Genomic DNA, 16,115 nt, shown 5'->3' with positions numbered 1-16,115 from the left:
GTATCTCTCTCTTTTAAATAAAGTTGTAAGAAAAAAAAAGATCAGGCTGTAGGCATTTTCTTAATTAGTGACTGATGGGGGAGAGCTCTGCCCATTGTGGGTGGTGCTGTCCTGGGTTGGTGGGCCTGAATTCTATGCTATGAGGAGCAAGCCAGTAAGCAGCACCCCTTAATGGCCTCTGCATCAGCTTCTACTTCCCCTTTCCTACTGTTTGAGTTCTTGTCCTGACTTCCATTGCTGATGAACAGTGATATGGAAGCATAAGCAAATAAAGCCTTTCCTCCCCATCTTGCTTTTTGGTCATGGTATTTTATCACAGTAATAGAAATACAATTGAGTAAGAACACTGTTGTTCTTACCTCAAAATGTTTCCCTTCAACATAGTGTTGTAGAAAAGAGTAAGACTTTCCTAAGAAAGAGAAAGCCCTGGACCCCACCTTCAATCATCTTGAGTGTTTCTGTGTGAGTGGGAAGTAGAGAAGCTGCATGTTTATCTTGGGACTCTCATGGGAATTCTTCACAGGTTTATTTGCAAGAAAAAGCTGCACAAACCCCCAGTGGGAAGAGTTCCCATGGAGACTCTTCCAGCCTGGCTTGGAAGTGGCTACAATTTCCTTTCACCCACCGCAGGTACAAAACATCACCAAGGGCCAAATATTTTTCTAGTTTGTCATCTTGGCAAGGTGGACTTTAGAATGTATTTGTTCAAATTTTATCCCTTAATATTTTTTCCAGATTTGCATCAAACAGGAAAAGGATATCATATTTCTTCCACTCTAGGTTGCTAAGCACACTGACAGGGAGGCCAGAGTTAAGGGGTCCCCTCCCAGAGTCATGCAGTCATTGTCAGTGACTATGAGAAACCCAGGACTAGTAGAGACTTGCACTCCAGCTGAGAAATTGTCTTTGTGGATTCTTTTATAAAGGAGGGGATTTATAAACCGATTTATAAACTGATGGGAAAAGAGTAAGTGCTACACTCCTTTAGTGTTTTGCAATTGTAGGCACAAAAGGAGCTTCTGGTCCACCTGGCCTTGGCTGAAGCAGAAGGCAGGGAACTAGAGGGTTTACTAGACGTCTAACTGCTTTTTCTTATATATACAATGACCAGATATTTTATTGCAGGGAACAATAACCAGCAGCCTCGGCTTGTATTGTAAAAATTCAAGAGAATGAGTCAGAACGAGGTCATGAGAAAATTCGGTTGTCAGCCAGGAGGGAAATCCACAGACGTGCATACCTGCCCCTGAGTCCTCCCAGCACCAGAGGGCCTAAAATAATTAGTCTCTCTGAGTCCCATCTGAACTGGAATGTCTCCTTGTTCTTCTGAAGGGTGTCATCACGCTGACTTCTGGGTTTCAGCTTACAGCTGAATAACTGCCCACACTCACAATTTCAAAAATGCATGTGCACTAGAAATGCTAATGGTATTCCAATGAGGACCTCAGCGTGACATGAAGCGCAGCCAGCTCTTCAGTAAGTAACAGATGCCAAGTGCAGGTGAGGTATCTAACTCAAAATGCTTCTAGATTTTGCACCTTTGAATCTGAAATATTTGCATATACATCATGAGATATCTTAGAGAGGGAGGAGATCTAAATTTAAACACAGATTTGTTTGCATCTTATATATGGCCTGTGGAACTTGAAGGGCATTTTAATATAATATTTAAAATAATTTTGTGCATGAAACAGAATCTCACAGTATAAAATTTTTTGCTGCCATGTCAAAACAAACAAACCATGTTGGGATTGGGAACATTTTAGATGTCAGGTTTTCAGTTAGGGACATTCAACCCGTGTTAGGTAGAGGGGACACAGTTAAGTGATGCTCTTTCAAATATTAGAATTTTTAGTATAATACAACCACAGTGGTATTAAATGCTGTGCCACCCTTCAGGGACAACAATCTTATTTTACAAACACTTAAGACCTCTTAGGAAGGTATGAGGGAAAGACAAAGTTCTACCAGGTGTGGGGTTGTGCTGTCTCACTTACCTTGTTGTTTTTTGTTTTTTATTAACTAAATCATTGGCACAATTTTGGATTAGTGGTCAGCTTCTTCGGCCAGGAAGAAAAAAGGTTCTGTCTAACGGTGTATTTTTCTAACATTTTTTGTTATAGCCTAGGATGACCTTGGATTTCTCTGAGCCTTCTGTTTCTACCTCCCTGGTGCTGGGATTCCAGGCATGTATACCAACACATCCAGTTTATGGAGTGCTAGGGATTGAACCCAGGGCTTTGTGCATGTTAGACAAACAACTGAACTATATCTGCTGCCCTCACTGTTTTGTTAAAATGGGGTCTCATTGTGTAGGCCATTCTGGCTTAGAAGTTTCTACCCTTCTGCCTTAGCCTCCTGAGAATCTAGGGTTATAGGGGGCATGTATACCCTTTTTTTTTTTAATTGCTTGTTCCCGAATCTCTCAGGAGACCCTGGCATTTACTTATCTTTCTATTCCCTGACATGTTTCTTGAACCTTAAGCAGCTGTCTTCATGCCTCTGGTAACTATCTTGGCGGGACCTAGGGTTACGTTCCCACCTGATCTTGAGAGTCAGGGTGGAACTGATCATCAGACTATGAGTCAGCCAGCCATCATGCCCTGCATGGCACACCATACCCTGGCTCAGCAGCCAAAGTGGGGCAGAACTGAGGACAGTTTCTTACACACAGGCCCCTCTAGACAAGTGTGAATCTAGAGATCTGAGAATAAGGTCTCACATTACCCCATTACCCACCTTATCACTGTGGGGGTGATCTCTGCACAGAAGAACACACTGAGGCTCCCCACCGCATGGGATGCAAACATTCCCACGATAGAAAACGCGATGGAGAACTTGTCCTTGACGCTGTCACTCATCCCTGGAGGAGAGTACAAAGAAAGGAACCATGAGGTAGAAGAAAGAGGATGAGAGCAGAAGCCAGGCAAGGGGTGAGCTGGAACAAGGATGGGGGAAGGGAAGCCTAGGATATTCCGGGAGCCCCCTCCTCCCCAGTGACCAGTTCCCAATACAGTTGGGCATGCAGTGCCTCTGGGTGGGCAGTCCTCTAGGCTGAGGAGCTTGGAGCCCTTTAAGCATTCTTCTGTTGGCATCTGTTAGTGCCTTGGACACCAAGGCTGAGCTCACAGTGGCCTGTAGAATTCCTCAGCCAGAAGCTATGCTAGGCAGGTTAAGGTGCACCCATTGCCACAGTGTTAAGGTGCTCACTATCTGCCCTGGATTCCAGATTGCAACTTCAGGGCGGACCCACCCAATTTAGAGTCAATGCTGATATAAAACCACACATGACACAAATGGAATAATTCATGGGCCCCCGAGGGAGGGAAAGCACTCAGCAGTCTCTATGCCTACAGGTGGTACTGGACCCTAGCTAGCATGAGGCAATACTGCACACAGTGTTTGGCATGCATGGGGGCTGTGCTTCTTAGCTCAGCTCAGTTTCCCTCAGGGCTGCATGGACGACAAGTGCTGTCATGGGTACTGGTGGCATGGCTTTGGTTGGGGCAAGCAGGTTTCATAGCAGCATGAGGGGTAGGGCAGCACCTCTGCTGTTCTCCAGTTGGAGAGCAGCAAGCTTGCATGAGTCCTGAGGAGATAATGGCTCTTCCTATAGCGCAGACAACCAAGGCCCAACCCTCCTGCCTTCTCATCCTGACTAGCTACTGTCCAAGGACAAACAGCACTGGTGCTGGATCAGGGGACTGGGAGGGCATGCATGCCAAGCTGCAGAAAACCAGGGAGACACAAGTTGCTTTCTCTAGCACAAGATGGGGATAGAGAATACAAATATATGCTTATAGTGTCCAACCTACGGCCAACTTCAGCTGCAATTCTTGAAGGGCAAAGAGTAGAAGAGAGAGAGAAAACAGAAACCGGTTGGTAAGTCCTTGTGGCAACTCTTGGGTGGATGTAATAAAAATCAAGGAAGCACAAGGAAAAGTGTTCAGTACTCACCTGAGTCTGGATGCTGGCTGTATTTGCCGATCACTGGAACCATGAGATGGATGTACACACATGCACAGGGTTACAAGAATGGGAGAGAGGTTGTTAGATACAGGGCAGCTGCCAAGTATTCCCATATGACTTGTTTCTAATGGAACTTTCCTTTAAGTCTGAGTTGGTGCTGGCTGCTTGGGCAGTAGAATTCACACTGGACTAAACAAAGACCTTTTTGTTTGAAGAGAGGGCTAAGGCCCTATGTGCCATGGAGTCTGGGAGATAACACAATTCTGCAGAGAGGTTCCAAGCAGACCTAAATGGAGCTTCTCTGCATAGAAAGTTATTCAAGTGGTACTCTTGGTCCATGCCAGGGGTACTGCACTCTGTGAGCAGGCCTGTCAGGCCACATTTATGCTTCCCCAAACCCAACTCTTCACAGTCCTCTGACCAAAGTTCCTGTGGCATTCCTGTTCAATACCAAAAAGGGCAAGTGGGACATCCTGGGAGCTGAGGTACCCTGCCACATCTGTCTCAACTCATCATGTGTGAGAAGCACATGAATGGTCTACGCATAGTTGGACAGAAGCTTTCGAAAAGGTTAGCTAGACAGTGTCCACCCAAGGTGACAGAGAACAGATACTAACTTTTTATTTTGGTTATTGCCTAGGATGGTGCAGATACATAAGGACATGCTTAAGTTAGGAAAACCATCTGCTTTTGAAACTGGCTCTTCTATAACTCAGTCTGTAGCAAGGCTGTTATGACTCGTGGTACAAGGGACAGTAGGTAAGTCTTACTCTGTAGCTGGGGTAAGCTTTCCTCCAAAGAGGGGGTCCAATGGCACCCATTTCCCAGCAGTGTTATGAGCCCATCCCAGGGAAGGGGTCTGGCATGAGAAGATGCCAGTGGTCTGCACTGTGCTCTGGGCAGGTGGAGAGGAGGGAGTGGGATTTTCTTGTACATAGGTGAGTGTTTGTTTATGAAGATTGTGCAGAGGCTAACAGAGGAGTAAATGGGCTCTCTAGATTTGTGTTAAGTTGACATGTGACATTTACAGAATAATTTGATAAGTAAAACATTTGGGAACGTCAATAGAAAAACTGTGTCCCACATAAGAATGTCCAGACTTTCTCCCTATTTCTGTAGAAGGACACATCTGTTCTCCTTATGTGAGAAGTACATGAATGGTCTGCCCATAGTGAAACCATGTTTACAGAGACATTCAGGCTTGGCATGATGGGGAGTTACAGTACATCCAGAGAGTTCTTATTTGGGGCCATAGGAGTCTATAGTCTGTGGGTAGGAGGAAGAGGAGAAGCCTAGCAGTTCTCAGGGTCAGAGGACAAGATGTTCTTCTAAAATTCCATTCTTCCTGGAACAAGTTCTTGTGGCTATTGATTTCAGAATGACCACTCAGGTCACAGAAAACTTTTCTCAAGTCTCATCTATCTGTTCTATTATAGTTTTGATCTTTAAAGTCTCCCAAAGGCCATATGTTGAAGGCTTGGTCTCCACCCACAGCAGTACAGGGAAGCAGACCTTTAGGAAGTGGAGACTCATGGGCACAGAGCCATGCACTTGGAGGTATGCTCTCAAAGGGGACATTAGCACTCCAGCTCCCTTTATTCTCTTGTTTTTACACGCCACAAAGTGAATGGATTCCCCTGCTATACATTCCTTTCATCATGTGTTGTCCTGCTACAGGCTCCAGTGGGTCAACAAACCATGGACTGCCTGAAAACTCCAAATCTGTAAGCCAAACAAACCTTTCTTCTCTTTAAGTTGATTGTCTCAGGTATTTTGTTGCAGAAATAGAAAGCTGCCATGCCTGCCAAGTTCTCTGGTAGCTCCCCTTCCCCAGTATTCTTGCCTTGCCTCCCTTTTCCATCTTACTCACAGTTGAGGAGCCCAAGCTGTAGAAGTGAGGCCAGGGCAGTGAGGATCATGAACAGCAGCAGCCCTCCCCTGCGCCCGAGGAACCTGACTACCAGACACATGGCTAGGCAGGAGGCCAGTGCAATGCTGGCCATGGTATAGTAGTCAGCGTAGAAGTTCTCCAGGAGCGGCACCTTCACCTCGTGGCCCATCATGCTTCTTGCAAAGCAGTGGTGGATCCCGTACCCTGTCAGCCTGCAGGAGACAAACACACTGAGAAGCTGCGCAGCATGCCCTGAGATAAGAGGCTGCCTGGTCTCCTATGGATGAGCAAGAGACACAGAAGCATTTGACACCTGAGAGCAAACCATGCTGTGACTACATGTGGACTTGAGAGAGAGTTAAATGCCAAGAAACATCAGAGAAACATCCTTGAGGTTCTTTGTTCACCAAGGGTGTAGGACAAAGCACCTTCTGTGTGCTAATTTACTGTAATGTCAGCACAAGAACATGGCTATATCCACTTAACAGACCAGCATCAGATACAGGGCATATCTTGGTTGGTTGGTTGGTGACTGCCTCCAAGTCACATTGCCTGTTGGGGTTTCTGCTTCTTTTTCTGAGTACTCAGGTGCTAAAAATTGGGATCCATCTAGAAAACTACTCATTTATTCACACTGGCTTCATGCAACCAGGCCAGGAGGAAAAACCAGGCAGATGCCAGGCCAAATGAAGACACTAGGTCCATTTCCTTGCTACCCTATATGAGCATATGAATGAGGAAGCACTAAGTTAGTAGCAACAGGCCCAGCCCCTTGCAGAAGGAATCTACCTTCTGTCAGCTGGACATGCTGCATTACTATCCTCTATAAAGAGCCCAGTTCTTCTGAGCAACTGTTTTATAGTCTAGCCATAGATTCAGTGTTTCGGTTTCCTGGGATCCCACATAAACCTCCTTCCTTCCTGGCGAGGTGCTACCTCACAGTGATTGCTTTTTGTACTCAGAGAAATGAACTCCGACTACAACAGGTGATTACAAAATAGAAGTGTTCATCCCTTTGCCCCACAGGAATCATGAAACTGAAAACTCATCTTATTTATGCCTGATTTTGTGATTTTTTTTCCAATATAAAAGTTTACAAAGTCGTTCTATTGATATGAACATTGCTAGCTAGCTAGCCCCTCCCTGGGATTGGACAGTGGAGTGATTACCAGAGCTGTGCCAGAGCTGGTAGGAAGGAGAGGCCTGAGGGCTCAGGGTCTACCCCCAATCTGTCTTGGGAAGAAAGTACTTTGGGTCTGACCTCGATCAGATCTTCACTCTGCTATTAATGGATAGTGAAACCTTTGTACCTCAAAAGTGAAATTGAACTGGGCACCTCAGAGTTGTTGATTTCACCAAGCTGTTCTAACAGGAGAACTGTAAAGATTGGGAGGCTGTATCTCTAGCCTACCTACTTGAAGGCAGCCCTGAAACCTTTCACAGACACACAAACGTCTAAATCTCTCCTCCCAGATGACCTCTTCCTAAAGATCCGCTTTGTGGAGTTGGGGAGGATGAGGCTGTGGAGTTGTGATGTAAGACTTCCAGATACACACCCAGCCCTGGGACTGGGGCTACCACGAGACTACTTGAGCCCCACACCCAGCAGGCAGGTGAAGCTGTGGGAGGGGCCTCCTGAGGGAGCCTCTGCTCCTGCTCTGCACTAGACAACATGTCCTTGACTGCAGCTGCCCTCTGAGCAGGCAGGCTAGTCAGGTAGCCTGGGCTGCTTACGTGTAAGGAGAACAGCTCTTTGGAGCCTGTGCGAAGGCCCTTGGAATCAAGCCGCCCTCTCTCTATATACTGCCAGGAACCCCAACCTTGAGAACTTCTCCCAGTATAAGAGGCACAAGATAAGGCCACTTTTTCAGAGTTCCTGGAACTAGGATGAAGGAGACCATCAGAATCACTTTTATAAAATTTGTAGCGAGGAAGGGAGGGTATTGTTTCTGCAGATATGGGTGTGTGCAGGACTTCACCAGGCCTCCTGGCCTCCTTTATGCTCAAAGCCCTAGGAGCTCTTGAACCATGCAGGATACTGGCAGGGGCAATGCTCAGTGCTGGCTGTCTAACGCTTCTTGATGAAGTGGTAGATATCTGGGTCCTGCCAGCCTTCAAACATCCCCAGATACTTCTGGGGCCTCTTTTATAGAAACAGACTGACACAAGTGGGCACAGGGCAATTGGAATTCAGAGTTTATCCAGGGGCGGGATGAGGGTCCATCTGGATCTAACCACCCGTGTTTCCCATGACTTACGAGTTCACACATAGGACGACGATGTTTTTCCACAGGTTCCTTGTTCCCACCACCTTCACGATGCACACCTTCTTGGGCCTCCGTGAAAGCTCCTTCTCTAGCTCTGTAAGAGACAGACTCATGAGCCCAAGTAGGATGGAAGGCTCCAGACACAGCTAAAACACAGCCTTGGTTTCCCAAACCAGGACCATGTAGAGAGGAGAAAGCTGTTAGCCTTTAAGCCAGGGGGAAGAGTCTAGGCTTTCTAGCTGGAAATGTGTTCATGAGACTAACTCATCAGACAGATTTTCCCACCAGGACTGAAAGACAATACTGTCAGTATGCATTTCATCGACAGCGTGCATTTCTTTCTAAGCTCTGTTTATAAAGAACCAGACAAGGCACACAGACAAACTCCACTCACTTTTCCTGGTCACATCACTCCAGGATGAGAGTCTAGGTCACTGAGGCCTAAATTAGGTCCTGCATACAGAAAGTGACTTCTTTCTGCTAGAAACTGAATCTACTTATGTCACTCACAACTCAGAAGCCTGCAAAACTACAGGTTCATATGTACCTTAATCTTAGGGGGATGGAATGTCTTAGGATTGAAACTACCAACAACTGTCCTTAGAGGATGTGAAGTATTATGAGTGCACACATACACACACACACACACACACACACACACACACACACACACACACACACACAACTCAAGTTGTGCATACTTCAGATAGCAGTTGAAATTCTTTGGGGAATGGGGAATGTCTCCTAAGCTCAGTGGGATTTATTCAAGTCCGAGAGCTGGTCTGGCAATATAACAGGGAAGATCAGAACATGGGAAACACTCCCAGAGGAAGATGCTGTGGGGCTGCTACCCAAGAGCAGTACTCAGCCTCTGAGCCCATCTTTCTGCTAGCTGGCATGTCCTCATGGAGTCTTCCCCTCTTTAGAAACTAAAACAGAAGGGATGCTTCCTAGAGTCAACAAGGAGCCAGTGCCCTTAATACTGTTGAGGTCATGAAAACAAGGAAAGACTGAGCAACTGTCAAGACCAAAGACAATGGCAAGGTAATGGCAAACTGCACACCCGGACAGAATCCTGGAGCACGAGGGGCCAGCCACAGAGAGCAGGAACACCGAATAGCGTCTGGCTCTTGGTTAACAACAGTCTATACTCATGTCCAGTTTCTTAGTTTTGACAAATGTGTCGTGGTAACATTAGACATTAGCAATGGAGGGATACTGAGTCAGGAGTAAAGACAAGTTCTATACTGTCTTAACTTTCCTGTATACATGGAGTAGTTCCAAAATAAGACATTTAAAAAATTTAAAATGCCTGTGGGAATAGGGACAGAGGAAGTCTTCGGAGCCTGGGGGTCTGTTTGTAACTGCTAATGTATTATTGTGGATGAAATAGTATGTGAAAGAAGCTATAGCAATTGTATTGTGATCTGAAGGTTTCGTTTTGTTTTTTTAAAATAACATCAAACTCTAGAGCCTAGTCTAAGTCTTGTAGTCTTAGACTACAAGTATTCTACAGCTTGATTGTAGTCTACAGCTATAACTGTATTATCCTAAAGGGAATTAAATTAACTTTTCCAGCACAATTGATATTTCGTCAGGGTCTCTGTTACTCCTACCACTGGCCTATCATCAACAACATCAACTTCTGCTGCTTTATGTGTTGCCTTTGGGATGAAACCCACACATTCCAAATTGTAGGAAGCATTAGCTAACTTTTGAGACCCTGTGAGGTCACTGGAAATAAGGAGCTTTCTTGTCTCTCTAGCTATTGAGTGGAAACCTAGGAACTGCCCCAAACGTTTTTCATTAGGAAATAAAAGCAAACAGTTCCCAGGCAGCTGGTAAGACAGGAGCATAGGCTCAGTGCTGTCAGAATGTCAACCAAGGCAGACTTGATGTTGGCAAATCAGGTGTGTGTAGCTCTGCCCCACATTTCCTTGACTCCTGTGGTCAGTGCCCTAGGTCTGGGAGCAGTGAGGCTCCCCTAGCTTGGGAAGAAGCTCAGTTCTGTGTTCTTAACCTCCTTGAAAAAGCTGCCCATAGGAAGGGAGGTCTCAGCTTTCTTTCTTATATTTTCTTTACGATTTATTCATTTATTATATATGAGTACACTGTAGCTATCTTAAGACACACCAGAAGAGGGCATCAGATCTCATTACAGATGGTTGTGAGCCACCATGTAGTTGCTGGGGTTTGAACTCAGGACCTCTGGAAGAACAGTCATTGCTCTTAACCGCTGAGCCATCTCTCCAGTCCAAGGTCTCAGCTTCCTAAGGCTATCTCTGGTCTTAAAATATTAAATGGGAAATTCCAGAAATGAGAAATTCATAAATCATATTGTCACAATTACTCTAGTTATTAACTCACTGCTTAACCTCTTCAGGCCTCACTGTCCACTTATAAAACAGGGTGAACTGAAGTTCCCATCCACCATGAGGCTTTGAGAAGAATGACACATTCTCAGGATGTTTCCTTAGGTCTTCCAGTCTTTATCCTGTGTCTCTTGATGACTCTCACTATCACTGAAAGCAAGAGGCTAAGCAGGCTTCGGAAGGCTAGTTGGCCTTCCTTTTCTGTGGGCTACAGGCAACACAGAAGCAGCAGTGTCTTTACAGCCACTGTAAGTCTTCAAGTCAGGCCTGGGAAGGAGAGCTGCCGTGCTTGGCATATCATGACACTGTGAGTAGGACACTTGGGAACACACCCAAATGTCTAATTTGGACATAAACGTCGCTAAGGCTATCACTTATGTTCAAATAAAAACTGAAAACAGCGTTAAAAGAATAGAAATGAAAAGTATTGGGAGATCAGGGTTTTTTTTAGCCTAAGTTCAAGACTAGCATGCTTCAACAGGCATGAGGCCCCTCATTCACTATAACATCCCAGCCTAAGGCACTTTTCTGGGAGACACCCTAAGGAACAGTCCTGTCTCTTCTTTGCTATTGGAGCACTGGATTCCTGTAAGTCATGAATATTCATGACATGCTGCTGGCATGGGTCTCCTTTGAGGTACAGCCTGGGCTCTGCAGCAGAGACTCTGTGGTGTAGAAGTTAATACTGAGAAACTCCTGTTAGCAGCTGAGACAGGGGTGCAGCTGTTCAGAGTATGCCAGCTAAGCTGGGCTTGAGGAGCTAGCCTTGAGGATGGGAGGATGGGTCTGAAAGAATGGGACTTTTCTGAGGTGAGGCCTATGGGGAGGAAGAACATGGGGTCCAACACAGACCAGAGGCCTGGGGGAGGTAGACATTAGGTAGGGTTTCTAAATCTATATGTAAGGTGTGGGGGCCTTCCTTTAGGCCCTGAGCAGGTGATGACGTGTCTGTACTTGTTCTTGGGCTGCCGGTGGAGGAGGGGAAGACAGAGCAGTTGGGTATGCCTGAGAAGCGGGTAATAGCCCAGGAGCTTGATGATCATGGTGGAGAGGCAATTCTGAGTTAAGGAAGCTGGAAATCTCAGAGAAGATAGATTTCCCCAAGCGCCGGACAGTTTTGCATACTGTTGTCTAAATGCATTTGATAGTGGGGAGGCACAGAGAGCCAGGGTGAATAAGTATCCCACAAGGACTAAACTAATGCTGACACATCCTGGTTAAGAGTGAAGCCTTTCTCTTCTTTGTTAGTCACCAAGGGGTTCAAGTCACCTCTTGCTTGGCCCCAAGTCTGGGACACAGAAGAGAAGTAAACACCAACCAAACTCACAAGCAAAGAAATGGGAGTGGAGGCAAGCTAATATCACTTTCCAAAAACAGGGACATGAGTCAGTGTAAGACTAAGAAAACAAGCTTCTCCCAGATCATGTTTTAACCTGAAAGAAGAGGAGTGTGGTGGTTTAATTAGGAGGCCAGCAGCAAATGGACAAGACTTAACAGAAGCTTACTGGAGGGAAGCCATGTGATGGTCCACACCAGGCAGTCCTGGCCCCAAATGTTCCTTGACAGCACCCTTTCCCACATGTCTCATAGTCCTCACCCCCTACTCAGCAGCCAGTAAAGGTGCTTCAATTAAACTTCTCGGGTTCAATTCTATTCCACTAGTACTTAGTAGCTAACTGATTTCTGGCAAAGCAGCCTAGCCCTCCTGACATAGTTACCTCGTCTGTAAACAAGGAACACCTGGGCACCCCTGTAAATGCACTGCAGTGAAGAAATACGCCCATGTACCCACCACATATAGGATGCTACATTACAAATGAGTTGATCCTTGCACATCACTTAGAAAGGAAGTGGCACATGAATATTATATATTGTCTTGTTTACTGTCACTGCTACGGAGAAAGGGAACACAGGATGGCCCTCTGAAAGGCCAGCATTCAGTACTCTTCAAGAAGACCAGCCATGGCTTGCATCCTTCATTCCAGAGGATTCAGAGCTTTTCAGGAAGAGTTGAGCAGACTTTTCCTGCCTGCTTAAAGGACTTAGTTGAGCACATCTCACTCAGCAAGTGGTTGTGGCTCAGCCTTTGTGTTCTGGGTACAGGGAAAGGTAGGTATGCTACTCTTGTTGTGCCCCCATATCTTCATTTAGTAAGAAGCCCATTGGATGCCAAGAGCTCTCAAGATCGGGGTGGCTCACACACTCTCCAGGTACATTCTCCTGCATGGCACATCTTCCTGAAAACCAGGCTGGCTTAGTCGTCTGCAGCTTCCACCCTCCCTCTCTAGTGCTTCACCCCTCCTAGTAAGTGTACAATGAGAACTTCATCTCTGTATGTACCCCATGCATGAGATCCTTAAGATTCAGGTCTAGCCTTCCCCCTTCTTTGTTCTCCATAGTGTTGCATGCTATCAGGGGCTTGATAAATGTCTTTGCTGTAACTGAACGAATGGTTATGAAATGATTCTTGTTACAGTCAAGCCATTCATTTCATTCTCTCATCCCCTCTCCCTCCTTCTCCCTGCCACCCCCATCCCCCACTATGCATCACATTCTTAGGGGATTTTACAAAGCACACAGGTCTTAAGACTAACATGCTTTCCAAAAGGACTCTCTAGGTCCCTTGCATTAGAGTCTCTTTCAGAGCTCACTACTAGTGCACGTTCCTAGGGTTTCTTTCATATCTACAAGGTCAGCATCTTGGCATGTCAGGGAGGATTCAGGAACCAGGCAGTGAAGAACTTCCTGGTGCCATTTATGGGCTCCCAGCTTGAAAACCCCACTTAGCTTCTGCTGATGCCCTGATTCACAAAAATTCTATGGATCTGAACCACAGCACAAAAATAGTTTATGTTTCCATTTCTTCCCTTGACCAACAAATAGGTCATGGCCATAAATAGACAATGGCAGCCCTTTGAAGATCATACTCAAGAAGAGAGGTCACGAACACCATCCTTACCCCGAGCCAAGGCTTTAAACCTAGTAGGCCATCAGGGAGAGGAGGCCCTGGGTTTCACAAAGCCCACACAGCTGATAAAGATCATCCCGATTCTAGCTTTTTATGGGCTGTAAGGAATATGATAGTGTGTTCAACTTGATTATGAAAGAAACCAGCTCCCAGAAAATGGAGAGAATTTCAGTTTATCTTCACTCCCAGATTATAGCAGCCACTGTTACCTTTCTGAACCACTTAGGCACAGGAGTACAGACCAAACATTAGCCAGGATAGTTATTCAGGACAAAAGCATCCCTCAGGCTCCAGAGCATCATACTTACCCTGAATCCCTCGGGTTCCCAGACTAGTGCACTGTATTTACCTGGCATCACTCCCTTAATGTCACTCTCAGGGCTCACACAGTTCTTCTGTGTAAGGTACAGGATCAACTTCTTTGCCGACTCAAACTGCTGGGTAGCCATTAGCCATCGGAGAGACTCAGGAAAAATCCTTTAAAGACATAAGAGGAATGGCTGAATGGCTTCTGTTCTGTTTAGTTTCAGTCATGAGTTATTCAGAAAGTCAGGGTGGACTCTGGTTGGATGTTACCGTAATGACATGTCCCCTGCCTTGCTGGCTCAGGAGGGTCTTCAAACAGGACTAGCAGCTGGAAAAAGTGGACATTGCTATGGTCTGAGTGTCAGTTCCTCCATTCCCAAATGTAAAGCTATAACAAAATTGTTTCAAATTGTAGGCATTTTAAAAAATAACCAAAACTAATGTTTACTGGTCTTTATTTATTAAAAATTAATTTTGGATAACAAAATTTGAACAAATGAAAACACCCAAAATGCCATCAGCAAAAATGTGACATCTTAAAAATCAGATCTTTTCTTTATAATAAAATAATAGAGCAAACACCAATGCCTGTGGCTTAAATTCCACATTGCTGATTTATTTGGGTGCGGTGTCTTTTCTTAATTTATTGAGTGTAGATCATACACACTCACTTTTCCTCATATGGATTTAAAACCTTACAGTTTAACTTTGGTATCAGTATTGGCACTTCTGTGACTATAGTGATTGCTGTTAGGATCACCCCTTCCCTTTGCTAATCTGACAGTGCAAGTTACTTTTCAGACTGTAAAACCCTAAAACATACAACACTGGGGGTGGTATCAAAGTAACATCATTTGTACTCAATATTTATGGGCACTAAGTTCGTAGCGGGGAATGAAATCATGTCCATGGTGTTTGAGTAAGGTCATTTTGTTCAAACCGAGGCCTGTGATATACACATGAAGCAGCCATCTTTGTTCCCAGAATTTCCCAGAACAACAGCAATGAATCCAGGGGAAGCCTGACCCTCAGGAGAAGACTTTTCCTCTTTTCCCAGGCTTAAGAGCAAGAGGTAGAGACTGAGCTGTAGTCAGCGGACAAGGTCAGTGGCTTCCAAGTTGATAAGCCTCTGAGATACTGCATTATCCAGAGTAGCCATAGCTAAACTGAAGGCTCTAAGTCAATATTCTGCCTAAAGATATTTCAGGATTACAAAGCTTGTAGGCTTGGGTTACAGCATGATGATCCTACAGTTGAAGGAATAGGTGTGGGCACCTCTTGAGCTCAGACTCCTGCTGGCACCAAGTTGATTTTTTTTTCTGATGTGAACTGAGCATTATCGCCATAGGTCTATATTTGATGGATATGCTCCCAATCTTAAGCCGTATGAAGGGAAACCTCTGTAAATATGACAAAGTAAAGCACATATACACACTCAATGAGTGACACAGACTAAAGTCAGTATGTATGACTTAGGATGGGGCAGGGAAACTGAGAAGGACTGGAAGAAGAGGCAGAGTGCTCCTGGAGCTGTTTTAGAAAATGTAGAAGTGCTGGCTCATCTCAGTGTGCTGAGTGCTGTGTGTGGGGACAGGACCCAAAGGGAGGGTATGGGATATGAAATGGTATACTGGGTGGGTGGAGCTTCGAGGTGGTAAAAAAGTAGGCTGGGTTTGAAATGGGAAGAGACAGGTGAACAGGGAGGAGAGGGAAGAGGAAGAGAAGTGAAGAAGGAGCTGTCATGGATACAGAGGTACTGATGGCGTGGAATGTAAGGACCAGCAGCCACAGGTCCAGGGTGAAGGGAATTTAGGAATGTACTCTCTCCGGACACATGGGTGGACTCACAACATCCTCACAGTTGTCTCTCACAGCAAGCAAACCTGCAAACCACTTTCCATCAGCAGACTAGTGACCAGTTTCCAGGCCAAGCTTCTGATGGGGCCATACCGCTATTACTCATTTCACATCTGGGAAAGTTCAGGCAGAGAATATCTAAGAGCTCAGGACACTCAGTCATCAAATGGCAGACTGGATGAGTTGAGATATCACTTCCTTAACCTTAGACACAGCAAAGCAACCAGCCAAACCATCTGGACAGCCGATGTTGGGGAAGTACTGTTCTTATGAGGATCTCCCAGGTGTTACAGAAGGCCACAAGCCCTGGAGTGTATGCTCTGAAGTGAGGTTTTAAGATGTATGCAAAGTCAAACAACTGAGTTGTGGCTCATGAGAAGACCTGGGAGCCTGGTTCAGTTTGGAACCTGGTAGGAACTTGATAGAGTTTCTCAGGATACATGTAAGTTGTAATAATGTTCTAAAGTTTAAGAGCCCTGACAGAG

General features: G+C 45.5%; 1 protein-coding gene across 2 annotated transcripts in view; it reads right to left on the bottom strand.

Moving 5' to 3' along the window:
- SLC22A23 (solute carrier family 22 member 23) overlaps nucleotides 1-16,115 on the bottom strand; it is a 155,524-nt gene that overhangs the window by 11,493 nt on the left and 127,916 nt on the right. The window contains exons 5-10 of one of the 2 annotated variants that reach the window (XM_080938682.1): nucleotides 13,817-13,944; nucleotides 8,119-8,221; nucleotides 5,840-6,072; nucleotides 3,958-3,990; nucleotides 3,812-3,835; nucleotides 2,740-2,863 (exon numbers count right to left, since the gene is read on the bottom strand). In XM_080938682.1, coding sequence (XP_080794808.1) covers nucleotides 2,740-2,863; nucleotides 3,812-3,835; nucleotides 3,958-3,990; nucleotides 5,840-6,072; nucleotides 8,119-8,221; nucleotides 13,817-13,944 — 645 coding nt within the window. The remainder of the gene's footprint in view (nucleotides 1-2,739; nucleotides 2,864-3,811; nucleotides 3,836-3,957; nucleotides 3,991-5,839; nucleotides 6,073-8,118; nucleotides 8,222-13,816; nucleotides 13,945-16,115) is intronic. The other variant, XM_080938683.1, reaches the window with a different exon arrangement.

The sequence above is a fragment of the Micromys minutus genome (genome assembly GCF_963924665.1).
Source record: "Micromys minutus genome assembly, chromosome: 1".
In the NCBI taxonomy this organism is placed as follows: Eukaryota; Metazoa; Chordata; class Mammalia; order Rodentia; family Muridae; genus Micromys; species Micromys minutus.
Note: the sequence above shows the minus strand (reverse complement) of the source record. Positions and strands in the feature narration are given on the sequence as shown.